General features: G+C 35.1%; 2 protein-coding genes across 2 annotated transcripts; both read right to left on the reverse strand.

The window, feature by feature from the left end:
* Nucleotides 1–2,312: 2,312 nt before the first annotated feature.
* Nucleotides 2,313–2,813, reverse strand: LOC122306529 (ethylene-responsive transcription factor 3-like). The gene has a single exon (XM_043118954.1). It carries the CDS (start codon nt 2,811–2,813, stop codon nt 2,313–2,315), a length of 501 nt encoding a protein of 166 aa, XP_042974888.1.
* Nucleotides 2,814–8,456: 5,643 nt separating this feature from the next.
* LOC122308497 (40S ribosomal protein S15) lies at nt 8,457–21,185 on the reverse strand. Its single transcript, XM_043121855.1, has 4 exons — nt 21,027–21,185; nt 20,766–20,914; nt 20,575–20,632; nt 8,457–8,927 (listed from the first exon to the last, which is right to left on the reverse strand). Exons 1-4 carry the CDS (start codon nt 21,027–21,029, stop codon nt 8,679–8,681), a joined length of 459 nt encoding a protein of 152 aa, XP_042977789.1. The 5' UTR covers nt 21,030–21,185; the 3' UTR covers nt 8,457–8,678.
* Nucleotides 21,186–21,736: the final 551 nt, after the last annotated feature.

The following is a 21,736-nucleotide window of genomic DNA, read 5'->3' on the forward strand; positions in this document are numbered from 1 at the left end:
ACTGGATTGCAAGAAATTTGAATCATTGGCAGCACCTTCGGATGTCAACTTCATTTGTAGGCAGTGGCCACTATCAATCTGAGAAACATATACTTGCCAATTTTATTTTAAATGAATATTAGTTATTTTAAAAGAAGTAATAATTTAAAATAAAACTATATTCAGCTTAGGCTGGATTTGGGTTTTGGATCCAATCTTTTCTGCACTTATGGAATCTGTCTGAGTCTAATGAATATGATCTAAACAAGGCATGTTGTTTCTATGTATGATATCCTCTACTTCCGGAAGAAGAATATTATTCAAGATGTCCATATTTTAGGAGTCTAGAACAAGGCATGTTAGTTGGTTGCAAGGGGACCAAAATGGGTAGGCATGCCTCGACATTTTTATGCAATATTCTCCCTTCAACGCCATCCAATATTGTTCTTATTTCTTGGAATTGGGACCATTTCCAAATATATCAAAATCAGAGACCATATTGTTGCTTGCCTCCCAACCCCAGGTTCATCATATACTGGTTTGGTGACAACTTCTTTGCTACTTGAACACGTATTTAATGGCTTCTGTTTTTCTTAAAAAAACAAAAAAAAAGGGTAATTTAGGGGCACAGAAGAGATGACACTAATCTAGGTTGGATAAGGATGTGTTTGTCAGACTGGAAAAAAAAGCAGGTTAAAGTCAATAATGGAATTGTCCTGAATAGAAAGTGAAAGCCAGAAAGGTTGCAAATAACTCATTATGTTTGCCACAAACAACATCCAAATCCACCAATTAATAAATAAAGTTTAGTGCCAATGGGGGACTAAAACTACCCATTCTTTCTTTACTCTCATGTTTGGAAGTTGGGACCAATTAATCCAGAAAGCAAAAAAATCTGAGCATTTACATACATACATACATACATACATACACATGATGAGTCTTATCATGGAGAACATGGATTCTTATTCTTAACAGGGATAGATTACCAGTAAGTGGGATTTACTTTAAAATAAAATCTTTTGGGTTTGGATTTTGCTTTCCTTATCTTCCCTTATTTGTATATATTTTATAGTCCTAGCTGAGGGGGATTAAAGTTTGAACAGGAAAAGAATGAAACAGAACATATGGGCCTCAGCCCACCTGGCCATTAGTGAAGTTTGAGACGATGGTCTTACCCGGTGAGGATTTGACCCTGGAATGAATACCCGTCTAACGTCTCACTAACATGCAATACTAATTAATCGGTCAACCAATCAGATGGGAAATGCAGAGACAAGGGTTGGAACAAAATTGATATGATACAATAACTAAAAATAAATATGCTTCGGGTCCCATTTCAATTTCAAATGCTACTCGTCATCTTGATGTGATATTAGATTATTAGATACTATTTAATATATTTTTCTTATAAACCCATCATTTAATACGCATCATGTCAGAGATGAGAAATGAGAGGTGATAGCGATGGCTACAGTTTGTAACCAAAGAAGCAATGTACATGAACCAGACTTAGCATAGAGTTATGCTTTATGGAGAAGGGTGGAAATTTGCAGAGACTTAATACTAAACAATTAATACTAACCTTAATTTTAATTTTTATCATTTTCAACTACGATTAATATATCATATGACAAGATTTTTAATGTCACGCAACACACCGCTTAAACTGTGTAACGTAACAGATGGAAAATGTGTGCCATATGCTATAAATAAGATGTCGTTGGAAACTTGTAACGTGTACATTAAGTTCAGTTTATGGCTGCTTGACAACTTGGGCTTTGTCTCCCAACGTTTTTTTTTTTTTCCCCTTTTGTCCATTGCTGTTGCCAGTTGGATTCCATCAGCTCGTGACTGGTGTTTGTCGTCGAAGGAAAAAAAATAAAACAAAGAGCAAAAGTGGAAAAGGGCAACCAACGTGCAGAGGAAGTTAAAAACGAAGACGTGTCGATTGGATGAGGAGTGGGTCAGTCAATCAGACCGATAGGTAAAGTAAGCAGCAAAATGCAGAGAGACTGTGGTCTCTCTGTCTCAGTCTGAAGTCTCAGTCAAACGCTATTATTGTGCCGCACCCTACGCTCATCGGTTCGTCCTCTTCCATCGCCCCGCTCAGGTTCCTAACTCATCATCATTGCCATTATCATCGTTATTCTGTTTAATTAAGCTCATAATAGTGCTCTTTGAAGAGCTGATTAAGCTGTACATAAAGTGGGATTCATACACTAACCATGAGGGTTGACAAAAAAAGAGAACCCAAACAGATCAAAATAGAAAACAAAGTCGGACATTCTTCCAGGGTCAAGTCCTCACCGGCTACCGCCATCTTCGGTGGTTCAGAACAGCGGCGCAGGGAGATTCAGATCGAAGAGAAACGGCTTCTTCGTTTGACTATTCTCTTCCTGCTCGCTCACCACCACATCCACGTTCTCCATCTTGTACCCCTTGTACTCTGATATCGACGCGGAGGGATTATCAGCACCTGATACGTAGCCCGGCGAGGGTCTCCAGCCAAAAAACTCCCTTGCACCAGAGTCACCGGTAACGACGGGAGGAGTGATGACGATGCCGTGGAGGCCAAAGTTGGTCCTGGCCTTGATGCCTCGGAGGCTGATAGCGGCCTCGTCGTAGGCCAAGGCGGCCTCTTCTGCAGTGTCGAAGGTGCCGAGCCACTTACGGGTCTTCCTCCACGGGTCTCGGATCTCGGCCGCGAACCGGCCCCACGGGCGCTTGCGGACGCCCCTGAAATGAGCTGCCATGCGCTTCCCCGGCGCTGGAAACGGAGACTGTGTCTCTCCTGTCGGTGTTCCGGAGACGGGAAGCGCGTCCACGGGCATTGACTCAAGCGTACGTAGCAGAAAAGGATTAATTGGAATGAGGAAAAGGAGTGCGCGTGTGAGAGTGAGAGTTAGCGTGGAGGTCATATATAGTGGAGGGGACAGTCTGGTTATCGCCGACAGCTTTGGCGTTTTGTACGTTTGTCTGCGTTATTTAATAATATAATTAATGATGGATGGTGTTAGAGGCGCCTTAATTTTTACGAGTTTGGCTGCTGTTAGGTCGGGTAATTTTACGTAAAGTCTGTTTTACATATTTTTAATTCATTTTATTGATATAATTAATTGTATTAATTTATTTTAATATATAATTAATTATATTAATAAAATAAGTAAAAATATATATATAAAAATAATTATATATATCATTTTTTATTATATAAAAAAGAGGAGAGTTGAATTGTAAGTGCAGGTTTTACAGCGAGATTGAAGAGAAAATTTTTATTTTATTTTATTATTATATAAAATTTAATTTAATTTTTTTAATTTTAAAATAATAATAATATTAAAAGGTAATATTTTAAATTTTTATTTAAAAATTAAAAATGTTCATCTCACTATTCAAATTTATCCTAAATAATAATATTTTATGTATTCTATTTTATTTTATTTTATATTAAGATTGATTCAACTTTTTAAATTAAAATGTATAAAATAGATTGAGATATGTTTAACTTTTTTAAGAAAAATTAAAAAGATAATATGCCATGTCAATAAGTGATTTGAGATGAGTTGAGTTTGGTTCAACAACCTAATATAGCTCTGGTGATATTCATAAGTTGCATTGTGAATAATAGTATTTTGTATGTCTTAGATGTGATTTGGATAATGAGTTGATATGAAAGTTAAGAATTTTATTTTTTAATATTATTATTATTTTAAGATTTGAAAAAATTAAATTTTTAATTATATTTTGTGTGATAATTTGATAAAATTATAATGATTAGATGATATGAGTTGAGATGAGTTAGAGAACTTGTTATATCCAAACAAAGCCTTATTAAGAGGGGTTTAAATTTTTTAAGTTGAAATGAGTATAATTTTTTAGGTTGAAATATATAAAGGAGGTTAAGATAAGTTTAATTTTTTTTTTTATGAAAATTTGAAAAAGTAGTAAGCCTCGTTAATAATTAGTTTGAGATGGATTAAATTAGGTTAAACAACCAAACACATCTTAAAAGTTATTAGAGTAATAATATAGTAATAATATATGTTTAGTTTACGCTTTACACAAATTTTATCTAAATAAATAAAAATTATTTTATATAAATAATTATTTTATCCCTTTAGTTAAAATAAAAATTAATTATATAAAATAAGTTATTTCAAATAAAATGGTAGTGTTACGTTGATTGATTTGAGATGTGTTATAAAATAATTATGAATTGTGCATCTTTACCATTTTTGAATTGCACTCCCAAGCAAGTTTACCATTAACTTCATATGATACATGCATGTAGCTTATCTCGTTTTACTATAATTTTCTGTAGACGAAGATGTTTCATATGAATGCAAAATCACGATGGCTGCTGTGTATATCTTCTCAAATCTAGAAGATCTTTGTCATAATCTACAAAATAACAATTAAAGAAATAATCACAACTTAACTTTGAAATATATGCCAAGTGCCTAATAGCCTGATAGCATATAACCTGATTCTCCAAATAAAAAATCTGAATACGAAACCTCACACCTCTATATAGAGGAAAAAAAACTTAGGAATATATGAATTATGTAAATCAATATTGAACAATAGAATCTCATTAAGATGAGATGTGACTCTAAAGTCCCGATTAAATAATAAAAATATTTCATTTCATCTCATATTATATTATCATTATAATTTTTTTAAATTTTTATATAAAAATATAATAAATAATTCAAAATTTAAAATTTTAAAATAATAATAATATTTTATTTAATCTTATAAAACATTATTCTATCCCATTTCATTATTCAAATGGTGTGTGAAAACGGTACCATTCAAAAACTATTCCTACAATTCATCATCCATGATGATTCTAATAATCCCAATACAAGTATGAATATAACCATACAATTAAATAAATACACAGAAACTTTATGACCCTACGTTTATAAGGACAGCATTATTATCATCCGGCCTTTTTTGAAACGTTTAAAGTTGTCTAGAAACTTGTGTTTTCTTGTTTTTGATTTGCCATAATTGAAGTAGGTTCAAAGAGTTCGCAGGCTCAGCACGTTTAATTTTGGGTTGGAGAGCTACAGCTCGAGACCACTACTAGCTTAGGGCTGCTGGACAGCAGGGCTTTCAATAATTATGGCACGGAGCTTTACCTATACTATAATAATTATTTAATAATATTTGGCAGTCAAAGGTTTAATCAAAACTAACAAAATAGATCAGGAAAAATGTTCAGTTCTTAATTATATTAATTTACGGGCAAAACAAAAAAAGGAAATAGATAGGAATCACGTGGAAACTGTGAGGCGGCGACGGTGACTCCGGATGGGAACCCACACTTGTCTCCTAGCTGCTGCCGACGCTGGCTTCCTGAAAATTATTGTGCATATCAAAAGAGAAAAGCTTCGAACCGAAACGGCCAATAAAACAGAAACACGTAAGAGACTCAATTAATTTATTGTGGGTTGATCCCGAACTTGTTCACAACAGGGAAGTCGATTTGGAACCGTCTCCCTAATTAACGTTGTTGGTTAATTTTAATCGGTCTTGCTGGTTAATTTTAATTGGTTTCTGAAACACAATATGATTGTTGATCTATTGCTTTTGAAGGATTGGAAAAACAAATTAATCTCTCTCAAATCCATGCAGCCTGAAACTAATGGTGTTTTATGGCAGAAAACAGAGCCTATAGGATATATAAATCAACCACCTAAAACTGATGTTTTTTTTTAAGAATGCAACAATTGAATGCTATGTACAGTATTAATTTACTGTAAACTAAGATAAATACAATCATGAATGATTGAAAGAAAAAAGAGATCAAAATAAAAAAAATTTTACTACGTGTAAGTAAAGTCGTGTACTAATCTGCATATCAATATTGATTCATTCATACTTAAAATTTAAATTAACATTATTTTTAATAAAATTTACTTTTTAACCAATCACATCAAATTAATGTACAGATTAATGTGCGATTGTGCTTGTAATTATATTTTTCCAAATAAAAAAAGTGGTGCTTTTTAAAGCTTTTTTTTTTTTTTTTTTTTTTTTTCCTTTTTACTACCCAATATCTGGACAAAATAGTTGCAAAGCAGATGCAAGGGAAACAACTTTTTTTATTTTATTATTATAATTATTATATAAAATATAATAAATAATTTAATTTTTCAAAACTTAAAAATAATGATCTTTATAAAATAATATTTTAATAATATATATATTTTTTAATTTTTAATTTTCATCTCATTTCAACTCAATTCATTACCTAAACTTAACCTACATGTGGAATTATATTACATCAAGGGTAATGATTTATTTCGATCTAGATAAAGTACCCACTCTTGATTAAAAAAAATATAAAAAAATAGATCGTATCATAAAAAAATAATTCCAAAACATTTGTACATATCATACGATTATAATTCCAACTATTTCAACGGAAGTCGGAACAAAGGCTGAAAAGGATCGATATAGAGAAAATCTTCGTACTAAAAATTTGTGTAAACACCTCTTTTTTAAGGCTGACAACTTTTTTCAATTGTTTCTTATTAATTAAAAAAAAGAGAAGAAAAAAATAGTAGATCAATATTTAGATTTGAGCTCGATTTCCTTTCACATTCTACATTCCGTTGAAAAAGAGGTGCCAAACACAGATCGCAATGCCTCCATATTACGGAAATCGCTCCAGATTCGGCAGCATCTACAACATTTATTTGATCTTTTTTATTAGACTTTTCTATGAACCCACGAGTCACGACTGAATATTTGAGCATCGCCAAGGTTCGGCACTTCTATAGCTATTAGAACCACCATAGCAGTAGCTGTTGGCACCTCCAGAATATCGCTCATTTCAGCTGTTTCACTAGAATTTCTTCAGATCCCTACAACAATCATAACGTCTTTTCTGGATTGGGAGGTAATTGCAAAATGAGTTGTAACAAAATACATTTCCCTTATTTATGGCTACAATTCATTGGTATTTAGTTTTTGGAATGGATTTTTGACACTTTCAGTTTTGTGCCTAAAAAGCACAGGTCTTTTTGTGGTGCTTGATTTTTGTACCGTCATGAACCTTGTTCAGACCAAAACAAGCCAGAAATTGGTCCGTCGGAGGAAGTAACCATCAATGTTGGAGAAGCTAGCAATGTAAGCCAGGATGATGAATTTTCAGGGCTAATTTTTTATTTTTTTTTTATTTTTCAAATGAGGGCTAGAATGTAGAACAAGTAGTTCTGCTGGAAAATCAATGGAAGGCTGACGTGTTAACAGAGGATTTACTCTTATGGGTTATGCTACTCAGCATATCCCACCACATACCATACATATTTTAAGATTTTTTTTAATTTATTTATTTTATTCCTATTAAATAAATTGAGTTGTTCTCCTCATCGTCTATATATCACATAATTGTTATATCACATAATTGTTATGAGAAAAAGGGAAAAAAAAAATGGTGTGTGAATACTAAGTAGAATTATTCTTACTCGTACACTAGTGTCAAACAATAATCACATTTTTTCCCAAAACTATCAGCCCATGGTTTTTTCTCCTCTTTCGAAACACTCGATTCTAACCTATGTTTATTTATCTCCCTTCACTTTGATACACATAATTCTAACCTAGTCCATTCTTTTTTTCTTTTTTTTTTCTTTTAAAAAAAAATTGTCCTTCATTTTACCAAAAATGTATATAAGCACAAAATATCCATAATATCAAAATTTACCCTATTATTCATACTTCGGTTAAAACGAACAGTGGTTTTCGACTGAGATTTAAGTATGATATAAATTGTACAAAACCAAAGTTTAGGGATTAAGTCACAATGAAATAATAATTTCATTTATTAAACCAAGAAAAACACGGGACCAACCTCTTTCCTTCACTACCAATTCATTTCAATATTAACTAGGATACCAAGTAAGGGTCAACCCAACAATCACCGACAGACAACCAGTAAAGTGCAAGGAAATGCCAAAAAAAACAAAAAAAAAAAACAGAGAGAGAGTAGAAATTGGTGCCAAAATGTTTGGTGTGATCCCATGTTTTTCTTGCCCAAAGGCTGACAAGACTGGGAGGCTGCAACAGATAGTGAAGCATGGAACCCTAGACAAAAGTGGAAAAACCTTCAACAATGACATAATCATCCGATGATGAAGTGAGAGATTCATGACTCACGTTGTGGGTTGCATGTCAAGGTTGGTGGGATAAGAGCATTGGGTTGAGAAGCCATCTAGGTGGTGCGCATGGGTAACAAGAGGCTACTGGACACTTTAAATCCAAGTGGGAAACTCTGTCATCGACGAAAGGGAGAAAAGGCCTAGAAGGAAAGAGAAACCTGGAGAAACCTACCACCATCTAGGCTTGGCTAAGTAACCAGCAGTGAGAGATAAGAGCATAAATAGAATAAAATAGTGATCAGACTAAATCCATTCTTTCTTGATATTGAACATCTAATTTATTTAGGGGGAAGCTCAGAATGCAATCTAATCTGATATTCTCTTTAAAGACAAATAACTAAATTCTGACGAAAATGTAGATGACACCAAAATAATTATAACGTAATAACTACTTCTAATGTATATAAATAAAACATAAGAAACAAAATAGAAGGTCAAGAACCTGTTGATCAACAAACGTGGTCATAGATCATTTGAACAGCAAAACAAAGGGAAAGCAATTTCAGGGCACGTGCAAAATCTTCACTTGAGAGGAATGAACCTGGAGGAGTGGGTAGCACCAATGCCGGGCCTTCCATGCTTGACAGGCTTGTAACTGATTGAGAATTCAGCTAGATAATGTCCAATCATTTCTGGCTTGATTTCAACTTGATTAAAGGTCTTGCCATTGTAAACCCCTATAATGCTACCAATCATCTCAGGTACAATGATCATGTTGCGGAGGTGAGTCCTAACTGGCTCTGGCTTCTCACCGGGTGGTGCCTCACGTTTCTGTTCCAATCATAAGACCACCATTAACATGAAAATATCCCTGTATTTGGTCAGCAATTAGCTACTAACATACAAAGTTATTATAATCATGTTGCAGAAGCATACCAAATACCCAACCATCCACTTGCAATAGCATATAACTAGCATTAGAGATGCATTCTAGGGGAAAAGAGAAGGGAGGGGGGGTTGTGTGGCATCTTGATTATAGGTGCTCTACCTATTTTTGGATAGGCTCTTGTTTCGCATGAAATCGTCATCAAAATATGATGATTTTGATTTCAAGAAGTTTAAGGCCCCATTTGGATTGAGAAACAATATCAACTTATCTCATTTCATTATTACAACTTTTCCAAAGTCTCACAAAATCTAATAAACAATTCAATTTTTTCAAATCCCAAAACAATAATATATTAAAAAATAATGCTCTAACAATATTTTATTCAATTTTTAACTTTCATCTCAACTCATTATTCAAACCGCACCTAAGAAATTTTTATATATCTTTCCATTTACAAGTAAATCTTAAAATATTTTCTCTCTCTCTCACTTGTATGGAATGAGACTATGAGTGCATAGATGGCTATTTCCGGTTATGATTGCCGTAAATAGTTCTCTATCTCGTTCCCTTTTTTTCTTACTTTAGATCACCGATTATTATGGGTTAGTTGTGCGCTTTTGGGTGGAATCGAAGGCTTTCGAGTTTTCACCAGACACATGAAGGTCCTCAATAAAAATTGTAGATAAGAGCTGAAGTGTTTAAAGGTCTGTAGTTCTGGATCATAGCAATAAATGGTGGCTGGTGGCTACGGTGGAAGCCGTGTTTCAGGCAGGCTGACAATCGGAATTCATAAAACACATGCGCAAAGGAAACAGAGCCTTCATGGCTCAACAATGTTCCAACGTACATGGTAGATTTTTAACTATGACCGAATATGGTGGAGAAGGTCGGCGATGTATTCTAGTCATTCTGGAAGGGTATAAAGGCCTGGGTTGGGAGAAATTTGTTGTCAAGTTACTCAAATTCGCTGCTCTGTTTTTTTCGCATTCATGGATATGGGTCATTGGGGGAAATCCAAAATAACACATCTGCTCATGAGAAGAACAATATGGAGCTAAAGCCAAAAAGATTGGAGTGCAACCACAGTGATGAGGTGATCATATGCAGAAGCTCCGGATACAGGTCATGCTTCAGTGACTCAGTTTGATAATAAGGGCAAAAAGGGAAACTGCAAATCACGCACGGACAGAACCTAAGTCATATGGGTTCTAACTCCTCTGAAAGCTTAAGAACCATTTCTTACTCAACAAGGGATGGTTTTGGTCTTCCCAATGACAGTATGGTTGAAAGACAGATACTCAGTACATTTAAAGATGCAAAACTAGCTTGCCGAGTTGAAGGGGTAGTGGTTGCCATGTTATCAGCGAAACTTGATGGGCTAGGCGTGATAAGAGGTTTTGCATCTCTCAATGCCCTTGTGCCGCGTTCGCCACCATCGATCTCGCCCTCTACCCCCCTCTGTAAGGATCTGCCGCATGCCTATTTCTCCCCAAGTCTTCTCAGTTCCTTCAGTGCTCCAAAGGAGGCTTTGTTCCTTGCAAATATAAAATGGGCCTTTATGCTTCTAACCCCTGTTGGTCAATCATGTGTAGATGTCCTAGTATTTACAAAGTTACCATTAAAAGCCCCTTGGTGTGTACCCCTCCTGTAAAAGTTAGGAAGCCTTTTAAGTGTTATCTGACCTTTTCTGATGGGCTGAATCCACATGGGCTTTTGTTTTAGTTGGGTTTATTCCAATTTCAACTTGAGTTTCAATGGGCTTAAATTCATTATTTCAGAAACTATTTTTAAGTCGGGCTGAGCTTAATTGGGCTCAATTTTACTTAAATAATTATGCGCTAGCCCAGAAAATATTTAAGAGTTTAAATTATATTATCAAATATTAATTTATGGTTTGATTATAGTAATAAACTTCAAGGAATTGAATTTTTAGTATAATCAAGTCTAGTTATCAGAACACTTATCTATTGTTTATTTTGACAGACTTGGATGAAATTATTATGTTATATTTTCAATTAGAAAATAAAGGAATATGTTATGAGTTCACCATTTATTAATTTTAATGTAACTGAATAATTATTTCTTGATATGTAATTAATTGATCAGAATGCTAAGACACATTTTTCTAGAAATGTTAGTAACATTTAGTACTTTGTATAGGTAACAAACTATGAAGTAAGATCCAAGAAACAGAAACAGAAACAGAGCATCGATGTAAGTAGCTTGATCATAAATTACGATCAGCACAAGTTAGTTTGTTTAGATAGATTATTATTAAAGCCATTTCTTTGTCAGCCAATATGTATCATGCATGTCATGATTTATGCAACCATGTCATTCATACATGATCATGTTAATTTTTCATCATGTTTAATTCAGCATTTTCTAAGTATGTATGTATTATGTATGCCATGCATCTCACGTTGCATAAAACACATAAGTTTCCTTAAGACCAAGTATAAGATCATATTAATTTTAATCAGATGGTCATTCAGATGCATAATATCAATACAAATTCATGGGTAGATGTGCAAGCCACAAACTCATGTGTGGTCCACCATATTATGCCAGAATACTACTTAGTAGCTCCCCTTGCAGCCGCAGGACGTGGGCCGGTGCACAACCTTGCACACGGGGTAAAGTGTGTTGGCCAATCAGATTAGTTAGTTAGTTCAGATAAATCAATACAAGTTATGCATAGCATAAACATGAGTACGAATAGTTCTAATTTTTATTTCTCAGCATGATTTTTATTTTTATTTTTATTTTTAAATTCCTTACATTTATTATGTTTACAATAATGGTGGCAATATGTTATACGACCCGTTAACCCAATACGAATACGACACGATAATAGCGGATTAAGGTTTAGTCTTAATGGGTTTGGGTCAAAACAGGTTGATCCGTTAAGACACGATTGCTTAATGGGTTGATAATGGGTCAACCCGTTATGACACATTAAAAAAGTTAAAGTTACAACTATACCCTTATATCTAAAAGTAAAATTGTTAAGAATTTCAATTTTGAGATTTTTATTATTTGGATTGTAATTTTGGACTTGTAGTTAGCTTTATAATTTTTATAAATATTGTGATTTTAAAATTTATATAAAATTATGATAAATTTAATCAGGTCAAACTGATTAATTTCTAACTTATTCAACCCATTTACATAAACAGATTGAAACAGGCCGTATTGTGTCATGTTAACATATTTCGTAATATTCACTAATCGGTCAAAACGGGTTGACACGACACGATCCGTTATGTTAATGGGTCGTGTTAGAGTTTGAGATTTTGACACGATAAACTTAATGGGTCGAGTTAAGGTTGAGGTATATAGAATAATATACATGCTTTGACACGACCCGTCAACACGATTTGACACCCCTAGTTTACAATTTGACAAGTATCTTACTGAGATTCATTTTAGTTTTATTTCATATTTTTAACTACCTAAGTGAAGATGATGTTTACGAGCAGGTGAGCCAAGCTTCGAAAGAGAATACTAGTGAACTTTAGTGAATTTTAGTTTATGGCAATCATTTTATTTAGTTTGTTTAAGACAAGGGTTATTTTAATAACTCTTTTTATGAATTTCATATTTAATAAATTATACAAATCTCTTGCCTGGCTTTATTGGCACATGTACGTGACATTCCTAACATACGGGAAAGGGGTGTTATAGCGTGATAAGCAATGGGCTGAATCCTATAAAATTGGATAAAGGAAAAAAGAGAGTTGGGTTTGGCCCAATTTTGATATCCAGACCCAGGAGAGTGGCAGATCAAAAGGAGAATTGGGTCAACTATATTCAAAGTGGGTTCTACATAAGGTATCAGCATAGAGATAGCCAAAACAGATTGCCCTCCACCACGAGTGATGCAAAAAAGTTTGTCGACAAGTGATGCACCCCTGGTCAATGTTCTCCCCAATGAAACGAAAACAATCACGCTGGTGCTGAAGCAAAATGGTGTAACATTGAGGCTTGGGGAAGGTGTAAGATCTATCAAAGTGGCACAGAAAGGATTGTCAGTGAGTGGCGCACCCCCTGTCAATGTTCCCTCCGTTGAGACGATTACAACCCCACTGGAAATGAAGGAACCTAAGATATTGCCGAGACTTGGGAGTTTCTAGGTTTTCCGCCAACCCAAAACTTCAAATGGTGACCATGGCTCCACCACCCTTGACGGAGGGAACCAATTTCTCGGTACCTAGGCAGCTTGGGGGTCGACACATAGCTTTGGACAAGGTGGTGACAACAATGGCGTTGTGGAGGAGATATTTAGGGCCTGGTCTACAAGTTGGAGTTGAGTCTATGGAAAATGTTACCCCCTAATATCTCTTCCACCGATCGACAAGATATAGCAGTGTGTGGGGAATACATATGGAGAATATGAGGACCAATTCACAGCACTACTTGCAATTGAGGTGGGTCACTTACTTGGAACAAAATCAAGATCTAAGAAGAGAAGTGAGTTAAAAGCATCTTACTTGGACAATCAACCATGACACTAAGGGAGGTAGTCCAAGTCAAGGAGGAGAGGGAGGGCAAAACCAATTGTATTATGAAGCCCACGATTCTAACTTGGAATGTCTGGGGACTAAAATATATCTATAATAGGATAGTTCGGACTTTACAAGTATTGAGGAATTTACAAGCATGGACAATGAGTCCACGTTTTCTCAAATTCTCCATAGTCAATATTTTCCCCAAAGATGCAGTCCAACCAAGAAAGTAATTTTAAGCAGCACCTTACTTCCAAATGCACTTCCAAAGAAACAAAATATGATTTCGACATGACAAAGCCTTGTACAAATATCACACAATGAAATTCCTATTCCCAGTATTATCCACGGCATCCTCTCCTCCTTGATACTACCAATGTTCAAAGCATACAATAAAATGAAAAATTCGGAAATAACTCCAATTTCCCAATCATGGGCAGCTTAAGAAAACAAACATTCCACTATGAGGATCCACTAGAGTCGTCTGAAGGATTTGACACTGATGCCTCTTGATCATGAGCCATTTGGAAAAAAAGAAGGAAACGCAATCTTGAGGCCAGAATTACAACATCAAGTATCACATCCCTTTCCAATAGCGAAGCTAATAAAAAAAGCAAATACCTCCCATCAATTTCTAATATTCTTCCACAAACTTACACCGCGCGCAACCCTCACTTCATTGGAACACCCCCCCCCCCCCCCCCCCCCCCCCCCCCCAAAAAAAAAAAAAAAAGCTCCTATACTTTGACTCAATAATAGCCCTCCACAAAGACTCCCATTCCTAATGGTACCACCATTGCCATTTTCCAAGAAGTGCCTTATTAAAGATTCTTAAATTTTGATAGGAGCTTAACAGGAAGAAATGAGTTTTCTGATTTCATTCGAGGGAAATCAAATCTCCATTTGGTTTACTTTGAGGGGAATTGGACCTCCACAGTTAACTATAATACTCAACAAGAAAATTACTTTTTTTTTTTTTTAGAAATACAAGAAAATTACTTCATCGATGATTATATTAATGTTCAACTGTGAATTATTCTACTCAACTTCTTTTTTTTTTTTGATAAGTAAAACGGTAGTATTAATAATAAAAGGCATAGCCCAAGTACACAAGATGGTATACAAGAGATAAGACCTATCTAGGTCGCTATAGAAGTTGCAAGGAACTCATGTACATTTAAACCATTAAAGTCTATAGCTAGAGTCCACAGGAATAAAGTACTGAAAAAAATAGAACTAAGCTCCTCTTTTGTCCGTTCCTTATCTTCGAAAGTTCTCTCATTGCGCTCTTGCCAAATACACCACATAATACAAATAAGGATCATCTTCCACACCGCTTTGATTTGTGAATCTCCACCCGGCACCACCCAACTACTCAACTTCTAAACAACATAAAACTCCTAACATATCAAGTAAACTGAGTTATCAAGAGGCTTGACCTTTTTCCCAAATTTTATTACAAATAAAAGACCCAAAGAACTACTAACTAAATAATTATTAATCAAATAATATTGGACCATAACATTCCCCCTCCTTTCAACAACCTTGATCCCAAGGTTGCCTTTGTCCACATCTGTAATATACAGGTCCTAAGTTAAGGGTTTTAGGATTATTATTATCATTTTTGCTAGTTTATAATTAGTATTATTATTTTCAGTATTATTATCATTACAGATCAGTTTTGAGATGGTGGTTTATTTGAGTGAGATTCTTCCACTCTCTACATGCCCATATCTATTAGTTTGGTTTCCTAGTTTGCAAAACCTTCCCAAGGGGATGTTTAGAGAATGAGATGAGATGATAATTTTGTAAATAGTAAGATGGTTTGTGAATAGTAGTGAGATAGTTTGAGTTAAGTATTTATTGGGTTTTGGGAAATGAGCGAGAAAAAGTTGAATAAAAATTATTATAAAGTTAAAATATTATTAGAATATAATTTTTTAATATAATTTTTGTTTTAGGATTTGAAAAAGTTGAATTGTTTTTTGTTTGAAAGTTTGAGAAAGTTGTAATTATTAGTTTGAAAGTGTTTGTATTTGTGTTTGAATGATGTTTGGGAAGGAAATGAGATGTGATGAGATGAGATGGAAATTGTTTCCATACATCCCCTAATTGGTAACCAACTTTGCACACATGAAATCATATATATATATATATATATATACACTCTTTTTCCCCACGATTTTCCTCCCCATCAAACCAGAAGCAGTCTTGCAGCCAAACCCATTCTCACAGCAAGCCCCATAGCCTTCCTCACAGCAAAGCGAGGCTCTCTCCTCGCCGGAAACCATCATAGAAGAAGCCATCGGTAAGCTTTCCTTCCCCCACAACGTGTATCGACCCCATAGACCTCTTCTTTGTTGTTCTCTCTCTCCGTCATTAATAACCAAAACCACCTTTGTATATTCTGTTTCAGCCACCGTCGACCACCGCAAGGGTTGGAGGTACTCGGACAGCCACAGAAACTACCGACCAGTTGCCTCCTATCAAACTCACACCTTCCCGGTAAACCCACGCCGACTTTTGATTTCAGTCCAGCCGCTACAGCCACCGTTGTGTTCAGCCTTCTCTCTCGGTGAGTCCCAAATTCCTCTGTCGCACGACCATGCCTTCCTGTTTGTGTGTACGTGAGCTCCTAACTATCTCCATAGTGTATCTTTAAATTGGAAAGTGGGCCTTGGGCCTTAATCCCATTCGGCTAGGTGCTTTTTGTTAATTTAAATGGGCTGATTTCTCACGTGGGCTTGGTTTTATCATATTTCAAAAACTGTTAGAACGTTTTAAGTGGCCTGCCTTCATGTGGGCTTTATGTTTAAATTGGACTGATTGTATTTTACAGAAAAAACCCTTTAATATTGTTTTACATGGGCTGGGTTTTACTTGGGAAAATATTAGCCCAAAAACCTTATTTTTCTCAGAAAATGCTTAGGAGTTAAATTATGTTATTAAGCATAAATCTTTTTACAAACCAATTTGCAGCAATATATTATAAGGGTTCAAATGTTATTTACAAACGTTTTGCGTGATCAAACCTATGTTATAAAGTGAGATTTCTGCAGCTTGTCTAATAGATTTGTATAAAGCCTAATCTACGCTACTAAGTATATTTGAAAGATTGAATACGATATTAGCATTTAAATAATTATATAATATTAGAAGTTATTAATTTTAGTATATAACCAAATATTTTATTAGCTTAATTTCCCTAGCATGTCATTAATTAAGTCTAATGCTATGACACGTTTTTCTAGAAACATTAGTGACAATTAGTTCTTTAGAAATTCGGAGTGAGATTCAAGAAGCAGCGCTAAGAGGTAAGTAGCATGATCATAACTTTAAGTGTGCTGTAAATATTCTGTTTTGCATGAAAAATGTGATGTTTACCTATGCTATGCTACAAGCCAATTCAAGGTTAGCTCCTCTTCATGAACCTCAATGAATTATGATGATATGCTTGTGAATGAGACTGTATGCTATGCTGATATGGATTGTTGTTAGAATGGATGATATATCATGAAAATCACACGTATGTCATGTAATGTTCAAATTATGTTATGCCTGTCTATGCTATGCTATGTTACGTAAGGCTCATGTCAATAGGCCATGTTTAACATTATACCATGCACAAGAGAATGTCAAGCCATATAAATTCATGAAGTCAACATGTTCACATGCATTGTGAATGTTAGTAAGAAGACATGTGAATGACAAGTAAACTTTAAGTTTGGCCTTATGTTATGGGTGGATGTGCAAGTCACGAACTTAAACGTGATCCATCACATGCATGCTATGATGTTTCAGGGTGAGAGGGACCCAAGCATGTTTCACCACATGTTATGATATGTTATGTGGTGCCACAAACTCAATCGCGGTTCACCATATGTTATGTGATAACACGGACTCAAGCGTGTTTCACTATAGATTATGATACGTTATATGGTGCCACGGACCCAAGCGTGGTTCACCATATGATTTATGCGGCCAAAGACTACTGGACCAATCCATGTATGTTATTATGGTCACTATATTATGAAAGACAAGATGAGTAAGTTATGTATGAATGATAGGTAATGCATGGAGTCAGTAATTCATACGTCCATGTTACATGTATTTCCATAATTATGTTTGATTCCACTTATGTTACTAATGAATGATCTATATGTTATGTGTACGTGTGACAATGTATGTAAGTTTTCAAAATTAAGCCTAATGTTAAGCTAAGTTAGGTTTATAGTATGATGTGCTATTACTGAGTCTTCAACTCATTTATTTGTTTCTTTGTTTTATGTTTTAATGTCCCAAATGATGATTCATGGATACAGAGTGGGAGTGCCATGAGTAGATTATTCTTCTAGAGACATACTGTGGGTTTGAGTGTTGATAAGTATTGAGAAAAATTGTGAATAGTAGTAAAAAGTAAGTGAAAAGTAATAATAAAGTAATGAATAGTAGTAAGAAGTGTTGAGAGTACAATACCCAAATGCAGCCTTAGACCTTGAAGAAGTGTTAGTGCCACATGGGTCTAGTTTTGGTTAGACAGTTGAATAACTAATTTTGATACATAGAACTAGTTTATGTTATTTGTATGTTTTAGCTTTTATATTATGATACTCTGTTGCGCTAAGTTAATTTGATGATTCAATAAATGAGGTATTTGTTTTTTATGGCGTCGAATCTCTTTACCTGGCATTATGCTAGGAATGTACGTAACATTCCGTACCTATGGGAAGGGGTGTTACAACATCTTGTTCACGTTTTGTGACACCATTCCAGAGTTCCTAACAAATTGTGCTTCTTACATAGCAAGGACCCACTCATTGAGCACAATGCAACTTAATTATAAATAAGCTTGAGCGCATTCCTCAAGAGGTCCATATCTTCTTATTCTATATCTAAAATTATCACCATTGAGCACGATGATCTGTCCCTACCCTTCTCAAGAGGGAACTGAGCTATGTGAATATCTGGAAACGTACTCCATTCCCAAAAATCCTCAACCTCTTTAGAGGAACAAAAACCGCGCACCTCAAGTAAAGAGGGACAGAATTGGACTTTATAACATAGGCTTTTCAACCAAGAGGAACTAAATTTTTGCTTGAACTAATAGAGACTAGCAATTGTAGCAAGGAATGTCGATGCTAAACGCATCTCTCTCGTTAGTTTTATCAATTTTTCTTGCTCGGATCTCAAGGACACCAAGCAAGCTTCAAGACAAGAAGCATGTCATGTGTCAACGTAATAGCAAATAATGAGTCTAGCAGGGAAAAAGCTCTGATTTCATTTTAGGGAAATCAAGCCTCCAATTGGTTTACTTCAACAGAAATCAAATCACAAATTGGTTTACTTCGAGGGAAACCAAACCTTCACAGTTAACTATAATAGTCAGCAAGAAAATCAGTTTATCAATGATTTTATTATTGTTCTACCTTGGCTGCACATAGGCTTGCAAAAGAAAATAAAAAGCTGCAGAAAATAAGAAAGAAGCTGATGTAAACAAACCAAGTCAAACCAGCCAGGCCAATGAATTTAGATAAAGCAATCAGCTCCCAATCTACCATTCAATTTGCATTGCAATAATAAGATTGTACTTCTAAGACAACATGCTCATCAAAGACTATGCCTGCCCCAAAGGCCAAAATTTTCTCAGCACTAGTAAACTTCTTTGTAGTAAACTCTACAAAGAAACTCCATTAATCTTTGCATGACAAGGTAGAGATGCCCTCTAGCGTGTGATTATGGCTGTGAATGGAAGTAAAAATACCTTCCATGATCAATTGAACTCGATCCTCTTTAATTTTCCGACACATAATTAAATGTCCATGAGAAGTCCAAATTGTCCATTGTCTCGACAGCATTAGATAGTGTAAGGTCCAGATCCAGTATTTATGTAACATACTTTATTTTACACCCGATTGAACTTTAAACTTGTTGGGTTAGATTGCTCAGACCCATTTAACCTAAACCTTAATAATTTCATTATCTTGGGCTTAGGATAGTCCAGCCAACTTAGGTGGCTTTTTAAAAAAATACAAAAGAAAAGGAAACTGAATAGATAATCACATTTCTTGAATTTCTCTTATGTCTAATAAGACGTTAAAACTATCTCAAACTCTATTAATTTTAAGTTTTTAGGAATGCTTGGAGAATGAGATGAGATGAAAACACTGTGAATAGTAGTAAGATGGTTTGTGATTGGGTTTTGGGAAATGAGAGAGAAAATGTTGAATAAAAAATATTATAAAGTGAAAATATTGTTAGAATATAATTTTTTAATATTATTTTTGTTTTGAAATTTGATAAAGTTGAATTGTTTTTTATTTGAAAAGTTGGGAAAGTTGTAATGATTAGTTTGAAAGTGTTTGTGTTTAATGATGTTTGGGAAGGAAATGATATAGGATGAGATGAAATGGGATAGGATGGGATGGGATGGGATGAAAAGTATTTCCAAACATCCCCTTCCTCAAATCTCATAGATCCCAAAATTAGAAAAGGATTGATTAGATTCCTTTATTTCCATCCCTTACCAGGATGAAATTTTTTTAATTTGTTTTGAGGTTATTTTGTCTTATTTATTTTTCATACAGTAGATTTTATCCTCTTCAGCTTTCTCTATTTATTGATCAAATTCTTGGATATGTATGTTGCAAAGTCTCTATTTGATGTTGAGAATTGGCACGCGATTAATTGTAGAAAGACTTTTATGACACTTTCAGGTAAAGCTTAAGCAAATGGCAGTCTTACTTTGCTTTCTAAAACCACAATCTATCAATGTCAGAGTTGCTTTAATTTTCTTCTTCTTCTTCTTCTTTTTTTTTTTTTTGTTTGTGATTTTCGTGGCTGGTTTTGTGCTTTGATGTCTTTCATAGGCCATACTAACTGGCCCTTATTCTAATCTGTATTGGCCATATTGATCACTTTGATATACGATCTACAGAGAGTCGTGTTCATAAAGTTTTAACTCAGTGGTATCATGGCCGAGGTACGCAACCCATGAATCAACAAGGCCAACTGGCATATGTTAAAAACACAGAAATAATAATAAAAAAGGCCAACTATTAGATGTAGAAAACACAACACTGACCGCCTTACGCAGCTTTTTTATCAACGCCATCGGCTTCCTCTTCAATCCGCGTTGAAACCTAAGGCCAAATAAGCATATGACATAAATACGCATTCAATCACACACATATCCTTCAAAATATGCATACATATTTGCTTAATTTTCGAAATAGAAATGGAAATCAAGCTTCGAGGCTCTTCCTCTTAAATCACCTTCGGCGAGCGCGGGCGTGGAAGAGCTTGACGAGCTCGTCAGTGGACATGTCGAGAAGTGCGTCCAGATCGACACCTCTAAAGCTGAACTTCTTGAACGTTCTCTTCTTCGGCTGCCCTGGCGCCGCAACGTCGGCTTCCACATCTGCCTAATAAAAACACAAAGATAGAACGATTGAGCGTTGGGGATTTAAAGGTCCGTTTGGTTCTCAGGAAAGCAAATAAAAGGGAGGCAAACTTGATAGTGAAGAAGGCATTCACCATGGTTGAAAATTTGAGAAACCAAATCTCACTTCGCGGCTGCTCGCTGCTATGGTATGTGAGAGCAAGCGAGGGTTCGGGAATTATTTGTCTATTTATAGGGTAACACAAATGAGAACTGAGAAGTGGATTCCGGTTTTTATTTCAAATTATCCGGAAAAGATCCGGTAACTCAATCGGAGCTCTAAAACAGGTATTTTTGGGCAATAAAATTTTTGGCTTCTTTTTTCTTTTTCTTTTTTTTTTTTTTTTAATTTGATTTAGAGAGGGAAGGATCATTTTTTTCAAACTACAAACTTAATAAAAAATTTGTTTTCTTCTGAAAACTGATTGTGATGCCCCTGGATTGTTTGCGATTTGGCGAAAGTTATATCATTGAGATGTTTGTCGCACGAGTCATTCACCCATTGCATGTTGTGATTAGGACTGTACAAATAAACCGTAAATCTGGCCCGACATTTTTTCGACCCGACCCGACCCAAAATATCGACCCGTTTACTTGCAAAATCGAAAACAAGTTATACCGTAACCGTTTCTAATTTTATCGAGTAATACCAGTAACTTATTTCCACACAAAATGTGCAGCTCGCTCTCCCTTGACGTTGGTCTGTTTGCAATTTCCACAGTTAGGATTCTCTCTGTCGGCATTGATATGTTGTTCAGAAGGTCTCCCTCATCTATAGGTATTACTCTCTCTCTCTCTCTCTCTC

The sequence above is a fragment of the Carya illinoinensis genome, chromosome 4 (assembly GCF_018687715.1).
Source record: "Carya illinoinensis cultivar Pawnee chromosome 4, C.illinoinensisPawnee_v1, whole genome shotgun sequence".
NCBI lineage: Eukaryota > Viridiplantae > Streptophyta > Magnoliopsida > Fagales > Juglandaceae > Carya > Carya illinoinensis.

Excerpts from the sequence above, each read along its gene's own strand:
- LOC122308497 (XM_043121855.1), bottom strand. Across the intron at positions 20,633-20,765 it reads CACGCCCGCGCTCGCCGAAG|GTTTCAACGCGGATTGAAGA; the intron begins GTGATTTAAGAG and ends ATTTGGCCTTAG. Across the intron at positions 8,928-20,574 it reads TAAAAAAGCTGCGTAAGGCG|AAACGTGAGGCACCACCCGG; the intron begins GTCAGTGTTGTG and ends TGATTGGAACAG.
- LOC122306529 (XM_043118954.1), bottom strand. The coding sequence starts at position 2,813 with ATGCCCGTGGACGCGCTTCCCGTCTCCGGAACACCGACAGGAGAGACA.